Source organism: Bombus bifarius, unplaced genomic scaffold (assembly GCF_011952205.1).
Source record: "Bombus bifarius isolate JDL3187 unplaced genomic scaffold, Bbif_JDL3187 scf7180000008232, whole genome shotgun sequence".
NCBI lineage: Eukaryota > Metazoa > Arthropoda > Insecta > Hymenoptera > Apidae > Bombus > Bombus bifarius.
In genome coordinates, this window is record NW_022884527.1 from 600,894 (window position 1) to 618,557 (window position 17,664).

The following is a 17,664-nucleotide window of genomic DNA, read 5'->3' on the forward strand; positions in this document are numbered from 1 at the left end:
ATTCTCGATTAATCGGACTGCTTCTCGGAAACCTCCGAGGTCTTTCCTCCGTTATACACCCTGTTTTCGCTTTAGCCTAGCGCTTAACGCGAAGTTATAGCAAGTTTTGACCCAGTGATCAAAAACATTCGTTCGTGTTCCTTTAACGTAAATAGACAACTTGTTCGTAAACTCATTTACACCGAAAGAGCTTCTTCACGACGAACGCGAGCAAAGGGTTCACCGAATAGTCGCCACACGGCGAAAGAATGCTAACTAAATGTTTAACTAAAATTTTAAGAAAGAGAGGGAAGAACGAACATTCGCTCGCTTCATTTAAACGCAGTTTTACGCGTGATTACTCGAGCCTCGCATTTGTCTCCGACGATGTTCAACGCGAGCTGACTGCACGAGCGTTACAACGAAAGGCGAGAAACGAGTGTCGCTGGAGTAGAATCGCAAATGCGACAGGTGGTTCGTGAGGAAGAATTGGACTCGTTCAATCAAGCGACTTTCGGTGTCACGTGCCGGCCACAATTAACGACTAATAACGTTGCGGTGAAGTACGTGACGGACGTGAAGTTACTTCAATTTCCTCGATGGTTTTTATTCTCCTGCCGAATTTTTCTTCATCCTGCACAGTTTCTTTCGCGTTTTTCTGCCTCGCTACTTCTCCTTTCGCGCCTTTATTAATTTCCTACGTACGTTTCGTCGGTTACTTTCTAAAGATTTCTCCTTGTTTCAACTCGATTCAACAGGCTAACCGATAGACGAAAAGTGCTTTCATTATCATTATCAATATGATATTCATTATCAATGATCGCGCCAGTCTTGCGAAGCTAGAGCAAAGCAATCATCGTCGGGAGAGACAATCCGTCTTGGTTTTGCAAACAATCCAGTGCGAACTTCCTAGCGGTTTTTCGATTCTTCGTGCAATCGGCTTTGACTAACGATCAAACTCATGCAGATGACTCGACTCGACTCGACGGGAAATGTCCTTATTTCCGTTGATTCACCAAATACTCTGTTGCGTAAGAAAAGATAAACGCGTCGAACGTAATGAACGAAAATAGTTCCGGTTATAACGAAAACAAAGAAGGGTTAGCAAAAGGCTTAAAATAGTAATCTCGTGGTTAAAATAGCCGTATTGATCGATAATGCCAATTATATCGTACATTTATGAAACTACAAATATCAGCTATCGGAACGATACATTGGCTTGGCAACTAAGTGATTGCGGATTTTGTCAATACCACCTAATGACAAAATCCGCAATCACTTAGTTGCCAACTCAATAGAAGAATAACTATGAAGTTATTGAATACGCGAGGCACGAGTTAATTAAGCATGAAATAAGGAAAAAATTCATTCGAAAGCTAATGATCTGGAACAGTGAGAAACTGCATGGGAAGAAAAAGACGCGCGCGAAAAAAGAAGCAAAACGGTATCGCTTTAACCAAATATATTTATCTATTTATCCATTTATCTATTTGTTTATTTACTTATACGTACAGTATATGTAAATAGTAAACAAGAGATAAAAAGAAAATGGCAGTTTAAACGTAAGCTAAGAATAATTATAGTTTATAGTATACGGCCTACGGAGTGTTTTGGTTTTAAGGATGCTGGGGTTTGACCAAATACGTCAATATTCTGATGAACAGAGCTAATTATACAATTGAGATATCGCGAATCTCGATAAATTTTGTGAATCACAACGATTTTTCCGCGTGACTGAGCGTTATCGCTGAAGGATAGCGATTAACGTTTCCAGTTTATTTAGCGAAAGCCGATCGTACGTTGCCACAACAAATATCGTGTGGGTCATCTGGCAATTAGCTTTGGTCCCATTAATTAGTTAATGACGGTGATGCGAGTTCCGATTCGTTTATCACAGAATCGAAGTTCAGTTGGAAGTTCGGCCTGAAATAATAGAACGTACTACGATTCGCGGTTTATGATCGATACGTTTTGTAATATGCTCGTTAAAACTTTTTCTTCGGCTTTTTTTCGATAACGAGCATCGAGAAAAAGCGTTTACGATGCTCTACTGTGCTACCACTACTATTATTACAGTTATTCATCGTTTACGCAAAAAAAAAACGTTAATCCGATTTTTCTCCGTGGGAACGATGCACGGTGACGAACGCTGATCTTTGCGAAATTTATGCTTCCAACAAATATCTTGTAACATGTGTACACATTTTCAGATCAAAATAATCACGGTGCTCGTAAAATACACGCATAAAACGTTTCTAAGACCGCGTTCGAATACATTCGCGAGCCACTGTACATCGATCAACCAGTCGGTCGATACCTTTATTCGTTCGGGATTTTCGTAATTACCGACACGAAATTGAATCTTCGGCCAGGCAAAGGTTCTTGGCGAAAGGCTAGCGGGATATTGGGATCGACGGTTTCGCGTTTACGAGTAGGGCTCAGGAATTATTGTTGAGTAAGTTAAACGGCGTTTAACGAGCTGACCACATGCACCGATGGCTCACTTACGATCGTGCCGATGGCTCTTATAAAACTAAAAACCACGGAACGCTTCTTGACGCCGATGGATCGAACTTTTTATCCGTTTTTATCCGAGCGACCGTTCGAAATATCGTTATGTACAGCTGCCGTAAATGAAATCCGCGATAAACAAGGAAATGAATAACGTCGTACACAAATTATGCCCCGTGACGTGGAAGTATCCTTTGGAAATAGAAAGGGCCCGAGAACTCGATGAACGAGATTCGAGAAACTCGCGGTTGACGAGAGATTTCGGGCAACAGAACGATAAGTAAACTGTCGTCGGACGAGACGTGGTTTTGGGAAAAGTCAGAGAGAGAACGGGATAGAAAGACCGCGGAAAGCGCCAGCGACACTGAAAGTCAATCAGAGTACAGGCTGATCGGACCTGGGTAATGGAAAGTCAGCCTAAAGGTTTCTCTGGTACCACTCAACCACCCGTCGCGATCTTTTTCTCGCCGTAGTTAGAAACCGAAATATTTCTCGGTTTACGACTGCAATCGCAACTTCCTGTTTGTCGATCGATGGAAGCGAATTGTTTTTAAACAAATGCTTAGCGCCTCCCTCGTTTCTCTTCGTTCCTCCTTCATTTTTTGTCGTTAAGCATTGCAAAGCATTTTTCCTCTCGCAAGCTTAACATCTCGATAATCGAAGATTACCCTTTACACGCTCGCAGTGCAGTCGTGTGATTGGAGGGTCGATAAGTTTTAACGATACATTTTTACGATGCGAGACAAAATGAAATTACGAGGAGAAAGATTAGCAAATCAGCGACAGTGTCGAGCTAGCCGTGTAAAATGAAAAGAACAAGAAAGTAAGAAAGAATAGTATGAAAAAAATATGGTTGATTTTATCGACCGCGAATAAGAGACAGGAGGCTGTCGATTTGGGGGATCGAGCTTGCACGATAAGCTGTGACTTGGACTTCGATAAAGAAACTACCCTTTGGCACTTCCCTTCTGCTTAGGAATTACCGACACGATGTTGCATCCGCCACGGTAAACCAATGCTTTGTTACCTAGCGCACTCTGCCAGAAAGTTCTTCTCTTGGTTTTTCCTTCCACTAGGTCACGGATATTCCAGGCCGTATATTAAAACCACAATGACACCGGCAGTTACAGATTTATTAAGTCAGGGATATTTTATTTGCGTCAGCTGCGAAACAAATTACGATACTTCACGAGCGTATATTAAATATTTCGTGGTGTTGGAGGCACGAGAATTACCTCGTGTTCACGGTTACAGTAGGAGACGGTCGTCTTTATTCGAATCCGAAAGTTCACAGTTTTGGTAACTGGTCTTTGAAAGCACGAAAACGAGAAATCGAAATGTTCTCAAAGAAGCTTTAATGATTCCTCGTTGCCTGTAAATCCCCTTCCCACACGAACGTGGGAAAAGCTGGAAAGAGATCCAATTTCGGTGGAGTAACAACTTTGATTCGTTCAGAGGCTTTTGTTTTTCGCGATCGATTCGGAATCGTTTCTATTCCCTTGATCAACGAAACTCTGCCTCGTTACTGGATAATTACAACGTCGATCCATGTTCCTCCGTTTCTTTCGTTTTCGTTCGCTTTTTCGTTCGAGCTGCGACACATCAGCTGACTTTTCAACTATGTCGAGGGAAAACATGTATTCGGGGGAAATAGACAGCCTAGAAAGGGCTACTTTTTGATTTTCGGACTTCTCCGTTTCTTTGATTGCCTCCGATTAATTATCAGTTTGCGCAACTCTCCTTCGAGACTACACTTAATTCTCAGCGTTTATTACGCGTTTACGTAACGCCGGCAGCGACAGCTTTATTTCGTCCAAGAATCGCGTAACGTTACGAAAGAAGATAAAAAACCGACGAAGGAAAAGGGGAAAATATACATTTTTCCAATATTTACAAGGCATTCGGGATATTTTCTTCTCGCATTTACAAGCGATAATTTTGATTAATTTAGAAAGTGTCAAAGATTTGCAATATTTGCCATTTAACGATCAGTTGTTAGTTTTGTGTGACATTTCCAAAGGATGTAGCGTTACGTCAACATCCTTCAATGAGGAAACAGAGATAGCGTGTGCGAAGGAGCGACAAGGAGTTAAGGCAGAATCCTCGTGTCTGACCGAACAACGGTACGTTCTACTGCGACCGAGTCGACGTCTCTCCTATTTGGTTTGTGAAAGCACCTCGTGATTGTCGATTGCCGAAAGATAGCGAGAGTCGCGCGATACAATTTATATTCATATCTTCGTCTACTTCCTGACGTTAAAGATACAATCATCGTTGACACGCGATAGAGACTTCAAGGAGACGAACGCCTATCCCAATTCCCGTAAAATTGTACGAACAAACAAAATATCCTATGAACAGAAAAAAATGTTTCTTCGCGTTGGACGAGGCGATCTTTTCCGCTGGTTTCTTCTTAGGTGAGTGTCATGGCAAAATTGCTCGTTAGGTGTAGGCGTAGGTACAGAGTTGAAAAAAAAGAAGAAAATCAGACGAGACATTAGATAGAGTTATGAAAATACTTAATTAGCGATAACAACGAAGTAGTCGTGGATCCATCGTTAAGTTACGTAAAATGTTCGTCAAAGCTTTTAAACGAATATTTTGTTGCGGCTCCGAATCGATTGATCACCGATTCGTCGATCTCGTTGTTCTTTATGTAATCGGTTTATCTAAATTTCCGTACAATCGTCTGTTCGATGAGTCCGATCGAAGAACTATCTTGTTCAGTGTTAGTCTTAGTTAACAAAAGTCTCGTCGTTTAAGTTTAATCATCCCGGTGTTTACTCTTTTTTTCGATTTTATCTCAGCCATCCGAGTGACCTCGAAGCATCAGTGACGCGTTGTCGATGACCCTGAGAATTTTTCTTAAAAGTTGAATTTTATGTTATTCTATTTCAACGACGCTACCTTGATTTTTTCGTAAAATTACGCAGCGCCGGAGAGAAACGATGCAGCTTTCCACACGTCGTTAATGCAAATTTCAGCGGTATGGTTTTTATCGACGAGCGCTGGCGCAGTTGGTACTTGGGGTGCAAGTACCTGGCGGATCGAAAATCTCAAAGGGAAGATAAAGATTCTGTTTACGGGCATCGATACATGCATCGTTAAACAAACGCTTCGAGACATTCGACGAAGGAACTCCGAACCGCATTTCGCAATACCATAGCTCTTAAGTCAGTCAAAATACTGTACGATCATGTATCATGGAGAATACGGAGATTTAAAACAGTAGCAAAAAATTACAAATTGCCTTCTCGTGAAAGCGATAAGAATCGAAACGATTAGACGAGTTGTGCATGTACATTGTACATATTTCAACAATGAACTCTGTTAAAGTAATACTATATAACGTTTTATTAAATACAAAATTTATTAGAACAGAATAATAACATAATAACATGAAATATTAACGAACAGCGCTATTTTCTCTTGCACATCTCAAACAGGAATGAATTTGTTTTATTGCACGTCTATTCATTCAATACATTCTCGTCTCACGGCGTTTTCCTTTTGTCTTCCTCTCATTTTCATTCCTCGCTCGTACGATACAGATGTACATACATCTATTTTCTAACAAACTCGAAGGCTAATTTTAAGCGAAGAGTATTGCAGCAGTTTAACGGTTATCGTTCGCTCATCTTGTGCAGATGGCAACTATTCAGGCGTTAAGTTTAGGTCGATGAAATATGGCTGGACTGCTCGTGCCGAAGTCGATTGATGCTAGCCTTGTTCGCTTGAAAAATATATCCAACTGTTTTTTTTACGCTTCGAGCGTATAAAGTAATTTCTAATCCGATTATATATTAAACGACTAAGCTTTATAGTTCTTCGGACGCCCCTCGAAACGCTAGACTATTTAACGAGCATCAAAATATCCCAGGTACTTCCGGGGTAGCCAACATCGAGAATAAAAAGTTGATGGCAGTGCCTTTGGGAAAACGTGTAAGATCCATCGTGGTGAACGATGACCTGCAGCTTTTACCGCGTTTTATCGTCATCGCTGGTGTGATTACGTTTCCCAAAGCTCCATAGTTGATGGCCCATTTCTAGCGAGTCGATTACATATCGCTATACTGTCGATTGCTGCCCTCTTTATTGCCCGATAACGAGCATATCGAAGTTCTACTATTCACAACTTTCTTTTCGCGTTCTTATAAGTCTCGAACAACGTAGCTGTAATCGACAACTGTAAGGTCAATTTAAACAGGCTTCGATATTTCTTAAACGACGTTGCGTGCACGTAAACGCAAAAAGAGGGAAATCAATGGAATATAATTTGCAAAGAATTTTCTGAACCCAGGCGTAGCCCATGGGAATCATTGCATCTTCGAGAATATCGAGATAAAATAGCCAGCGGTCAGTATCGACGTTCTTCGCATGAAAAATTAACGTCGTTACGTAGCTGCAGCTCGACCGCACGAAAATCACCGGTTTCCATCTATAACCTGATTGCGAATAAAAGAAAAACGACGGAATTTGGACGAGCGAACGGTCAAGGAGAGTAGGACACTGTTGATGGTGAGACGCAATCTCGTTACATGAAAACGCGACGGTAGCAGCTCGATTACAGCAGGAATCCATTGAACGCGTAAAACCGATGCGTATTACACGGAGCAAACACCGAACACGTTATAACACAACCGAATGATAGATGAAGGGATAGGGAAGGACAAACGTGATCTCGTGGCAAGAGTCAGGCCTGTGGTACGTCGACCGGACATACCGTTTGGCATATTTTGGGGGATGAGACATTCCTGGCTCTTGCCACCGCGAATTTCCAACCCAGCTGCCGCATTGTCCCGCAATTCTGTCCGTCCATCAGACTGACAGTGGATCCCTGCACGCGTTGAAAAATGTCACGCCACCCTTGTCTCTTAAAATTATCATATTCGTAATCGCAACTAATCGAGGCCGCCGTCCGTTCCACGTTAAGTTTTCCTCTCGTTTGAATTTGTTTCAACAAGAATTTACCCTAAATCTTCGAGTGTGGAGTTTTCAAACTTATAACATCCGAAACGAAAAGGCCACTACGCTAAAGTTTGCCGCGTCGAAGCGATACTAGCTTCTCAAGTTTCGTTGGTCTCATGAAATGTATCGCTCGAAACGGTTAGTCAACGATAGTGAAATATGCTCTAAAGTTATTCGAAAGTGAAAGCACGATATATTTTGCCGATCGTTCTTTACCTTGTGGTCTCTTTTGAGAATCGAGACAATGGTTTGCGCGTCATATCGGTGCTCGACTGCGAACAACCAACATTTCTCCTTGCTCTTCCTTTGAACAACGTTCCCTTCCGCTAGAGTAAAGTATAAGAAGCGGTTAACGCAAAGAATCAAAGTGCTTTGATAAGCCGGTATTTTAATAAATGGCCTTTTTACGTTCAAAAATACCTTCTCTTTTGTTTTGCCGCGATTAGTAGATTCTTGCGGAGCGAGCTTGCGAGAAAGGGAGGGAATTACTTCGCGAATCGTGCATTCATCGAATTAATCCTTTAATCCGTGTAACCTGGTACGGTGAGTAGGCTAGGGTGGGGGAAGGATGGGTGTCGTGGGGGACAGGTAGGTGTCCTGTGGGACGGAGCTTCGAAAAGCTGCTGTACAGGCGTCGAAATATCGTCGAATCGTCGGTGGAACGCGTGATCGTCGAAAGAGTGGCTCGGGGTGGGTTTTCCACCCCCAGCGTTTCCACCACCAACGCCGCCGACCCAGTCCCCGTGTCGGATATAAAGTGGTCGCGTGCTTGCAAGCTCAGTCACTCTGCCGCTGAAGCACCGATTCTCGCAGCTGCTCACCAAAAACAACCGCCCCACTGACACCGACTACCCTCGGATCGCATCTCGAATTTCCGGAACTGCTTCCACAAGGTACTTTACTTTTTCATTCGTCCTTTTCATTTTCATCAATCGTCGCCCAATCGCTGTTACTCTTTTTTTCCTCTTTTGTCACGCTTCATACGTACAGATAACGATACGTGTTTCATGCGATCGGATTTAAATAACGTAATTCTTCGACCAGATGCGTTTTGGAAATTCTGCATGTTGGAAGTTTGAATTTCGTGTCGCATCGTTTCATTCGTCTCGGTTAGCTCGACCGTTACGTTTCGTTAAAGTCTATCGTACACCTCATCTTTGTTGGATCAATTCAAAATCGGTGAGTCGTGATTCCTTTGACATAATCGCGAAAATAGAAGACCGCGTGTAAGGGAAGTCGCGCTTAAAACGTTTTACGTAACTTATTGACAGCACAATAATTTATTCCGAAACAATCGCGATTACGTTCGCCCACCCACAACTGCTATAATGCCTTTGACACTTGAATGAAAATTATCGTGAAATGCCCGTCACTACGCGTAATGGTTCATTCGGAATATTACGAACGTTTTTCTCTAACAATGTGTACAAACGTTCCATTTCGCTCTATTGTAGTCTCGCAGATGAGTCATTTCATCCGATCGCGCCTAAAGTGGAGCGATCTATTCAGTTGGTTTGAAAAAGAGCACGAATGCCTTTGAAATTTCCAATATCTCGGAGTACGGAGCTTCGAAAGCTCTAAGAAATAATCAGGCGCGGAAAGGCACTTTTCCGGAGATATCGTAAAGTTCGAAGCGTTCGTTTCTGTAATTCACGCATTAGACGGAGTCGAGGAAAACCTGTTGCCCAGGGAGGAGTGCAATTACCCGTCATTGCCTTGTCTTGTCTCCGAAAACAAACGGTACTCTCCAACGTTTCCTAACTCGTTGCAACAAGCACGTAATTATCGGATCTCATTGTTCTCGTCTTTTACTTTCTTTCTACGGCAACGCACGCGAGTTCGATACGAAACGATGCAACAAATTTGAAGAAAAAACGGAGCGTCGTTATATATTCCGTTAAAATCGCTCGACATATATATGCGTATATATATATATATTCGAAACATGATCTTGGTGTAATTAGTTTTTCCGTAGATAGAGAAAAGTCGCAAGTCGTTAACTTTTGCATCTATTTCCCTTCTTTTTCGTAGACACGTTTCATAAAAACTTTATAAAATAAGATACGGTATACCTGTTAGACTAATAGTTTTTCGACATAGATAGATTTACTTTTTTACAGAGAATAGTGAAATGGATCGTTTGATGCATTCAAAATTCTGTGATTCTATTTAAAGAATAACGCTGACCTTTATATACATTAAGTTACTTCTTCCCCGAATTGTACTTACAAATGAAAATAGGGCATCCTGTGTATCTCTAGACATTCCGATCGGTATTTCGATATTTAATTAATCGCGCAAATCGCATCACGATACTTCACTCAGCAGCGCGAGTATTTTTAAACGGAGGCACCGTATCACTCTCGATATTTCCTCCGTTGAGTTATCGTTCTGTCAACGACAGTTAGAGCGGCTGTCGGTGCTCATCAAGCAGAATCGAACTGTCGGCTGTACCGACGAAAGCGTCTCCCTTGTCAGGCCCAAATAAATAAAACCAACTGACAGTGGTTTTCTGACCAACCTATTTTGACACCGAGTAAAATATTCCATCAACGATCGATCTCATTCGTTTTACCAATCAGAACTCGCTGCCATATAAACTCCACCGTCTTTATCTTGCTTGCTTCCCCTAAATAAATTACTACGAAATAGAAGATGTTCTTCTTCTTACGCACGTAAGATGGATGATCGTCCTTGACAGAGCTACCGCCGCTCCACGTTGGTAGAAACATTTTCTAACAGATAAGGCTGTGGAAAAACGCGTTCTCCATTTTCACGGTATAAAATTCTACTTTGGAGAAAAATCGCGTTGCTCGCATTCAGAAAAAGGAATTAATTTAGAATTATTATACATATGTATGTGTGTATATTCTTCACCGATCGGTCGTTGGGAACGTTGCGAAAATAGACCAGACGTTGATTTTAATTTTATAAAAGGCGCTTCCACGGCAGTCGAACACTGTCTTTGATCGGGATTTTAAATCACCTGGCGTATCCACGAGCCTTTGACCCTTCGACGTTGTCGAAGATGCAATCGTTCGATTTTCTGAAACGTAATCAACACACGAAGCCGTCGCTAGATACTTTTAGAGCTTCCTATGGGGTGATACGAACGCTCGTTACTTGCACGCTATCGTCATACGTATCGAGAAAAGTTCGACGGCGTATGCATCGTTGCTTCTTATTAACAGAAATAGGTTCGCGTCATCGCCAGATTCTTCGATTCGCGATAAACATATGATTTTCATAGAGTAAAGCGCCATAGAGCTTTTCTTCCACAACGTGCACCGACAAACGACATTTGTACTTTCTTCGTATAGCTTGGAAATTTTCTTCCGTCCGATATCGTAGCTTTATTATCGATCTTCAAACGATATCTGTTCAAACTGTTCGAAAGGTCAATCAAGATCGGCGTTAACTTTGGCTACGTGTTGGAGAAAATAGTCGTTAACGAGTCGATCGTTAGAAGCGTTTGATTTAATACTTGCAACAACTATAGTCCTTTCAATTAGCCGGATTAACCAGGTTTTTGTTGCAGGACAGAGATATATCATGCCGTCGCTACGAACTGTCATATTTCTGGCCATGGTCCTGATGGTGTTGATCGACTTGTCGATAGCCCTTCCAGCCGCTGACAAGGAGAGACTTTTAAACGAGGTAGACGTAAGTAACAAAATCCGCCCCCTACGAAAAGAAAAAATGATGCACGCCCGGTATAATTGATGTTTTTATCGGTGATCGCGATCGATCTTGCTTGTTAGCTTGCTAACTAATCACGTAAACTTGTTTTTAAAATAGAGATGCATAAATGAAAGAAAATATCGTTTATAACAAGCTGCAACCTCACGCTAGACGAGAGAATACCGCGTCCGTACTCGCTGCGACACTCGAGCGATGACAAATGTGCCTCGTTACCCTCTCACCTTGCGTTGTCCTCGATTTTATCCGCGAGAAGGACGGCAACGCTCCCCTGGAACTCGTTTCGATGCCGTACAAAAAATATGGAACAGAACAAAAAAGTCCTATCCGAAGACTTAAATTTGCACGTACGGCGTGTCAATCGGTTTTGCGCGTTCGCTTTCAGCTTTTTATATTCCTTTTAAGTCGCACCACCGTACTCTTCCATTTCTTCTCCTCCCTTTCCTTCTTTTTTTCTCACGATTTTGCCATGAACGCGACGTTATTTGCGGTCGACGAATGACGCATTTCGATCGGTTAACCGCACTTTGAAACTATTTCACTGTATCATTTAACAGCGGCTTCTCTCCGCTTCCAAATTAATTTCTTCGTCGATTAATCAGACAAATGCGATCGAGTAATCGGTACACGTAACTTTCACATCGCGATATCGTGGTTAGCCTATTTGTCCCTGATAATAAATAAATAAATAATTAGGATAATTATTTACAAAGCAAATGTGTTATCAAAGTCAATATCGTGGACGTGTTACCGTCGCTCGGCTTTAGTTTCCGAGATATTCGCAAAAGTTTCTGTTTCGTCGACCGTATAATTTTGATCATCGAACAGTCACTTTTTTCAATATCATGACTAAAAGCGTTTCCAGCTTCGAATAATAATAATACAATATAAAACTTAATATATGAATTTTATCTGTTTTATTATTCAATACCTGAACTTATTTCCTAGTAGCTTTATTGGCCGCTTCACAACGGTGGAATACTAATTCATTATCTGATCCAAACCTAATCCATGGATTTTTCTTTGCGAATCGAGTTGGAAACGATTGTCGAAAATGCGTTAGGCTGTGCTATATTCCAGAACGAAGCGTAACGGTACCGTAAATTGATCGGAAACTTTTTGCGAATATCTTGCGCTTGATTATTACATCCGAGCGAACGATGGTAACGTGTATAGAGAAAAATCGTACAAAATGTTGATTCTGACAACATGTTTCAAGCTCGTTGAAAGCAACGAGGTCGTCCGTTTTGTAAATAATTACCATAAATAGGAAATGAGAATTTTACACCGAGCAAACAATTTCCTCGTGGGGAGACCGTACAAAAGAGAGAAGATGTAGCTTGGTAAAGAGGCAACGATTTATATTACAGTCACGCGCGTCAATACAAATGAATACCGTTCTGTCGCATACTCGTTTCGCACACCAGGCACACGGATAGCGACAGTGACAGCAAACCGTCCTTTTTTCAATACGAAGGACTCCTCTTATTATGCCAAGTGTTACCCTCCACGTATTCGATATATTCGATATTTCCAGGGGGCTCCAAGAGAATGTTAATAATCGGTCCTATCCTTGACCAACGAAAGGTTCACTCAACGATCGATAATGAAATTTCCACAATTTCCGAACGATGTCGGAGACTAAAACGCGTTACTCTTCGAAACCTTTATCCTAGTTTACTTCGAGCTAAGTTTCCGGTTTTACAATCCGACCAAATTCAGATCAAAGTCGATTACTTCTAATTTGAAATCTGCGAGTAGTTGCAGTGGTTCACGGAAATATTCGAATACGCACCGGAAAAATCTTCGCCGAATATATTCGAAATAGTACGAAAGCTTTTGAACCTTTGCTGTCGCTATAACGAAACATTAGTGTTCATAGTAGCATTTGAGTACCAATTCGAAAATACATATGCAAGCTACAAGACATTTGCTGCTAACATACGCTTATCGTTAGTTATAAAAAAAATTAGTATATCGTAGCTTCTACGTAATATCGTAATACCAAATATCGTAGGTTATTAATATAACGAATAATTGACTGCACAATTACCTTAATTAATTAAATACTTCCAATAAATATCTCAAATTCCACCGATACAATCGCGATAGCCGCGTCTCGTTACGTTACTAGTGAGATTTGAAAATGCTTTCTAATGGATAAAAGGTTTCTAAAAGTGTTGGAATACATCCGTGAGCTACTGTAACCCGGATTTCAATGAAACATAATGCAATTTCGCGACTCAGATCTGCTGACGTAACTTTTATCGAGCGTGAGCGAGTTGGTGAATATAAGAACGGCAACGTCGAGCCATCCGAAATGAAAAGGATAATCGGACGAGAAACATGGGTAGGGCAGAAAAGGTGGAAAACGCTAGTGGTTGAAAAGGAAGCGAGAAACCTGTTGCTCGGTCCCTATTCCAGCGTGTAAGCGACTGCTTGACAAATTCAATTTATTTATAGCCGTTTCGCGAAATGTCGCGTTAGTTTCGTTTCCAAGGCTGTGCAAACTGTCGAGTCGGTCGCGTCTTGCCATGACAGAGATGCGTTTGTTAGCTGTGAAACTACTTAGTTTCTTCGCGATAGTTTCTCGCGCTCAACCTTTTCCAATCGTTTCGATTTTCCCCGTTTCCTTCGATCCCAAAGCGACGGATTATATATAGGCGCGTGTATCGAAGAACGTGATTGTACCGTGACGTGGCTGTAATGGCAATTTTAATTCCGGATTCTATTAATTCGGAATTTCCACCGGTTAATGTTACCACGCAGGTTCGAACACAAACGACGTTAAGTGCGCAATTAACGCTATCTCTGATACTCCACAGATACGGTTTAATCGTGCGCGTCCTCAGGATGGTCAAAGACAAAGCCGCTTACCACGGCACAGTCGCATAGTTTCAAGGCACGTTGTCGTCCGGAATTCCAACAACAAGAAATAGCTACATATTAGGCGAGATTATAACTCATATACAAGATGTTCCCGAACTGCTGGTACATACGACGAGGAGGAGAATCTACGCGAGAAAATAAATGGGAAACGTGGAGCGACGTTTTTCCTAGGGGGCTTCGTTATCGAGAAAATCGAGTTCGTAAATTTGTCAAGTATGCTCGAACCTGGCTAAAACCTGGCTGAACAAGAGTAAATAAATGACAGAAGGTTGTTCCACGTGTGAAAAGAATCGAAGGACGTAGGATAACATTTTTTCATTTCCTTCTCGAGAAAAGTAAATTTGACTTTCTAATGTGTTTAACGATCAAAATTTATTTTCTTCGATATTTCGTTTTATATATTTCACTTCTTCTCGCATGTAGAATAACCTTCTGCTCTTTGTCTACTCGTATCTAGTCTGTTAGCCAAGTTTAAGTACATTTGACAAATCTTGAAACTGGATTTCTTGAAAAACGAAGTGCCGTTTGAACGAATTTTATTCCATATTTTTGACTTGTTTTTTCCACTCACGATCATCTTCTTTCGGTTTCTATCGCCAGTTCGGTAACAGCCTGTGTACAGTAGCCGAATAAGAACGTAAAAGTGGGCATGAAGCGGTTGTTCCTTATGAAAAAATAATATATCGCGTGCGTATATTACGCGTAATTATTATTACTCCGCGTTGTCGGTGTACGAAAAATATCTTCCATTTTTAGAAAACGATACGAGGCAAACGATTATTCGTGATAGGCTCGTTATTCGCTCGGCAATTTCTTTCCAGATATCTGCGTATTTACTATACACGGAAGAATTCTCGATCTCTGTAACTGGCGTAAATGTTACAAACTTGTGCGGCGTCTCGTAATCCCGTCTTACAATTTCGACGTGGCTCGATCGAATTTACGGTTTAATAATACCAATTGCACGTTTCACCTTTCACAACGTACATCCTTGTCCGTCGCGATGACAGCTAAACGATCGGACGTTTATAGATACTCGGATTAAATTCGATCGAACCATCGGTCGAGTTTCAAGATTTGAACGGGCTTAGATAAACTACAAGTACGATTCGCACGAGTTAAAGAACGTCGATTCCCTGGAGAAAACTAATCGTCGACGGAGGAAAGAAATATTCGCGCTGTTAAACGCGACTTTTGTTAAACGTTTCCAAACGAACGACTGCAGCTTAAGATTTCAATATGCCCTTACTACTGGCTACTATTTCAAAGCGACAAATTAAATTTCTCCTCCGCTGCAAGTACAAGAGGGTCGTTAGGATAGAAGCGTGCGGAGAAACGAAAAAAGAACCGTATGTCCTTTGCAACGGATTACAAAGCTAATTGCCAAGCGAAACGAAATTACGTTTGTCGATGTATCGGGACCTTGCTCTTTTCTCTCGTCCTATAAACGTGCAGCAGTTTGCCATGTTGTTCCAGGAAACTTGTCCTAGAAATTATACATATTACTCTTAAACTCGATTAGGGGACCGAGCGTTTGTTCGTCCGTTACAAATCACAACGACAGTGACGTGGATACGTCGCGCGAGGGTTTAGTTTGCAGCATTACGGGATTCAGCGATGCTGATGTTCATCTCGAACGTAGGATGTACAACGGAAAACGCGAAGATCTTCGAAGCATTACATCGGTATTAAATCAAAACGCTACGCGAAGATGTTTCATTCGTGCTACCTTATCCAGGCTTTCCACGACCATCGTATAAAGTACAAACGCGACGCTCGCACAAAGTCCTGTTGCGTAACTCTTATCTACACGTTTGAATTGCAAATAAGCTACCGCGTACCGCGCGCCATGCCTCGTTCAACAACAGGTTCATTCGTTTAAGCAGTTATATCGCACGAGGAATTTCCCGTAACTCGACATTAGCATACGTATGTTACGGGGAAATGAACATCGGAGATGAGCAGATATCGCGCGAAATAACGGCATCTTCCATCGATAGGAATTTATTCCTTACTTTTCTCGAAAGGAGACCATCCCGTGCAAAAAGAACTCGAACAATACAGTTACTCGTTCTTCGATTCCCTTCCCATGTCGTTTCTCGCAGTCGGAGTTCGCTCAGGCTCGAACGACGGTATCTCGCCTAATACGTTTCTTCGATGGATTTTTTCCAAAGGAAGACGAGTTTCACGAGCCGCGTATATTCGTCACTGGAAATCGACACGGAGCTCTTTGCGAATCTTTTCCGACGGACCGTCGACGTACGTCTCGCCCAACTGTTCTTACAAAGGAATCGCAGGATATTAAAAATCGGTCTCCGCCCGCGACGACTAATCTCGCAAACGGCTCGTGCAAAGCCGGACCGCGACGACTTTTCGAGCTCCGTCACGGAGAGAAGCAACGATAAAGAACGATGGTTCGTTCGAAGGAAGGCTGATAAATTTGCGGCTGATCCGATAATCGATAGCTCGGCAACGGCAATCCGATTTCACTTAGCGTCCGGTTGTCCGTCGCGAACGCTGATTCAACAACTTTATAAACGTCGAGTTAAACGCTCTCCTGCCGCGATAGACGCGTTCTTCTTTCTTTCCATTTGTTCGTTAATTTTTAATCATTCGCTCCTGCAAATTGCTATTTCATCTTTCGAAGCGCGCACAAACGTTTAAACGAGAAACGCTTTGGCATCGGATTATTAAACTCCTCTCTCTCGCTCTATTCGCGCTTACCACGCTATCTCTCTCGATTCTTTTTAAATATCTTTATTTACTTACGTATTCAGACTACAACCATCGCGTTTTACTTGCATCCCGCCTATCCTGAATCGGATACATGCGTTATCCTGCTTCAACGACTTTACGCTCCGTTGATTTCGCGCACATTTTCCCAACTAAAAAAAGGAAAAAAAGAGCCGCACGAGAGAGAAAAAAAATGGTGTTCAGCGAAGCCATACCGTTATCCAGGCGTATTTTTTAAACGATTTCCCCATGTTCTCTAACGCCACGAAATTCTTTTGAACGTAAATAAAACCGCGTTAGCTTTCAGAGCATTATTATCCATTAACGTTGCTTTTCCGATGGTAACGCGAAAGATCGCGAAATATATCGGGGTCAATACGACGTCACAGGGGTAGGATGCTCTCCCTCTTTTTTTTGACTTCCGATGCACGCCATTACGGCCAATGAAATTTGTTTCGTTTCGCTCGCACGACCCATATAATCGATGTTCATCGAAACGTAGCTTTGGTCTTTCTGAAAAAGTCGATGCTGCGAAAGTCAGATATTAGAAATAACGACGTTTAACGCGTCCAACAACGTTCCAATAACACGAAGCATTTTTCCTTCGAGATTGCTAGTTACGTGATCGAGTGCTTTCCTTTTCCTTTCTCCCTTTTTTTTTCTTTTTTTTTCTTTTCTTTTTTGCATTCAGGAAAATATGCACGTGTACGCCTAATCCCGAGCAGCGTGAACGCAGAGTGAACACGAAGATTTAGCGTACGATACATGTAATAAAGCTATTTTTCAAACTTTGCGACGTCTCTGTTTGCTCGAGATAGTCGGAAAAAGATTTCACGTGTACATATCGCATTAACCGCGATATCCGCAAAAATTCATAGCAGCAAG

General features: G+C 41.8%; 1 protein-coding gene across 6 annotated transcripts in view; it reads left to right on the top strand.

The window, feature by feature from the left end:
• LOC117211366 (prohormone-1) overlaps positions 1–17,664 on the top strand; it is a 60,749-nt gene that overhangs the window by 42,092 nt on the left and 993 nt on the right. For 3 of the 6 annotated variants that reach the window (XM_033455151.1, XM_033455152.1, XM_033455150.1), the window contains exon 2: positions 10,997–11,121. In XM_033455151.1, coding sequence (XP_033311042.1) covers positions 11,011–11,121 — 111 coding nt within the window. In that variant the 5' untranslated portion in view covers positions 10,997–11,010. Of the gene's footprint in view, positions 1–8,187; positions 8,352–10,996; positions 11,122–17,664 lie in introns of those variants that run through there. The other 3 variants (XM_033455153.1, XM_033455149.1, XM_033455154.1) reach the window with 3 other exon arrangements.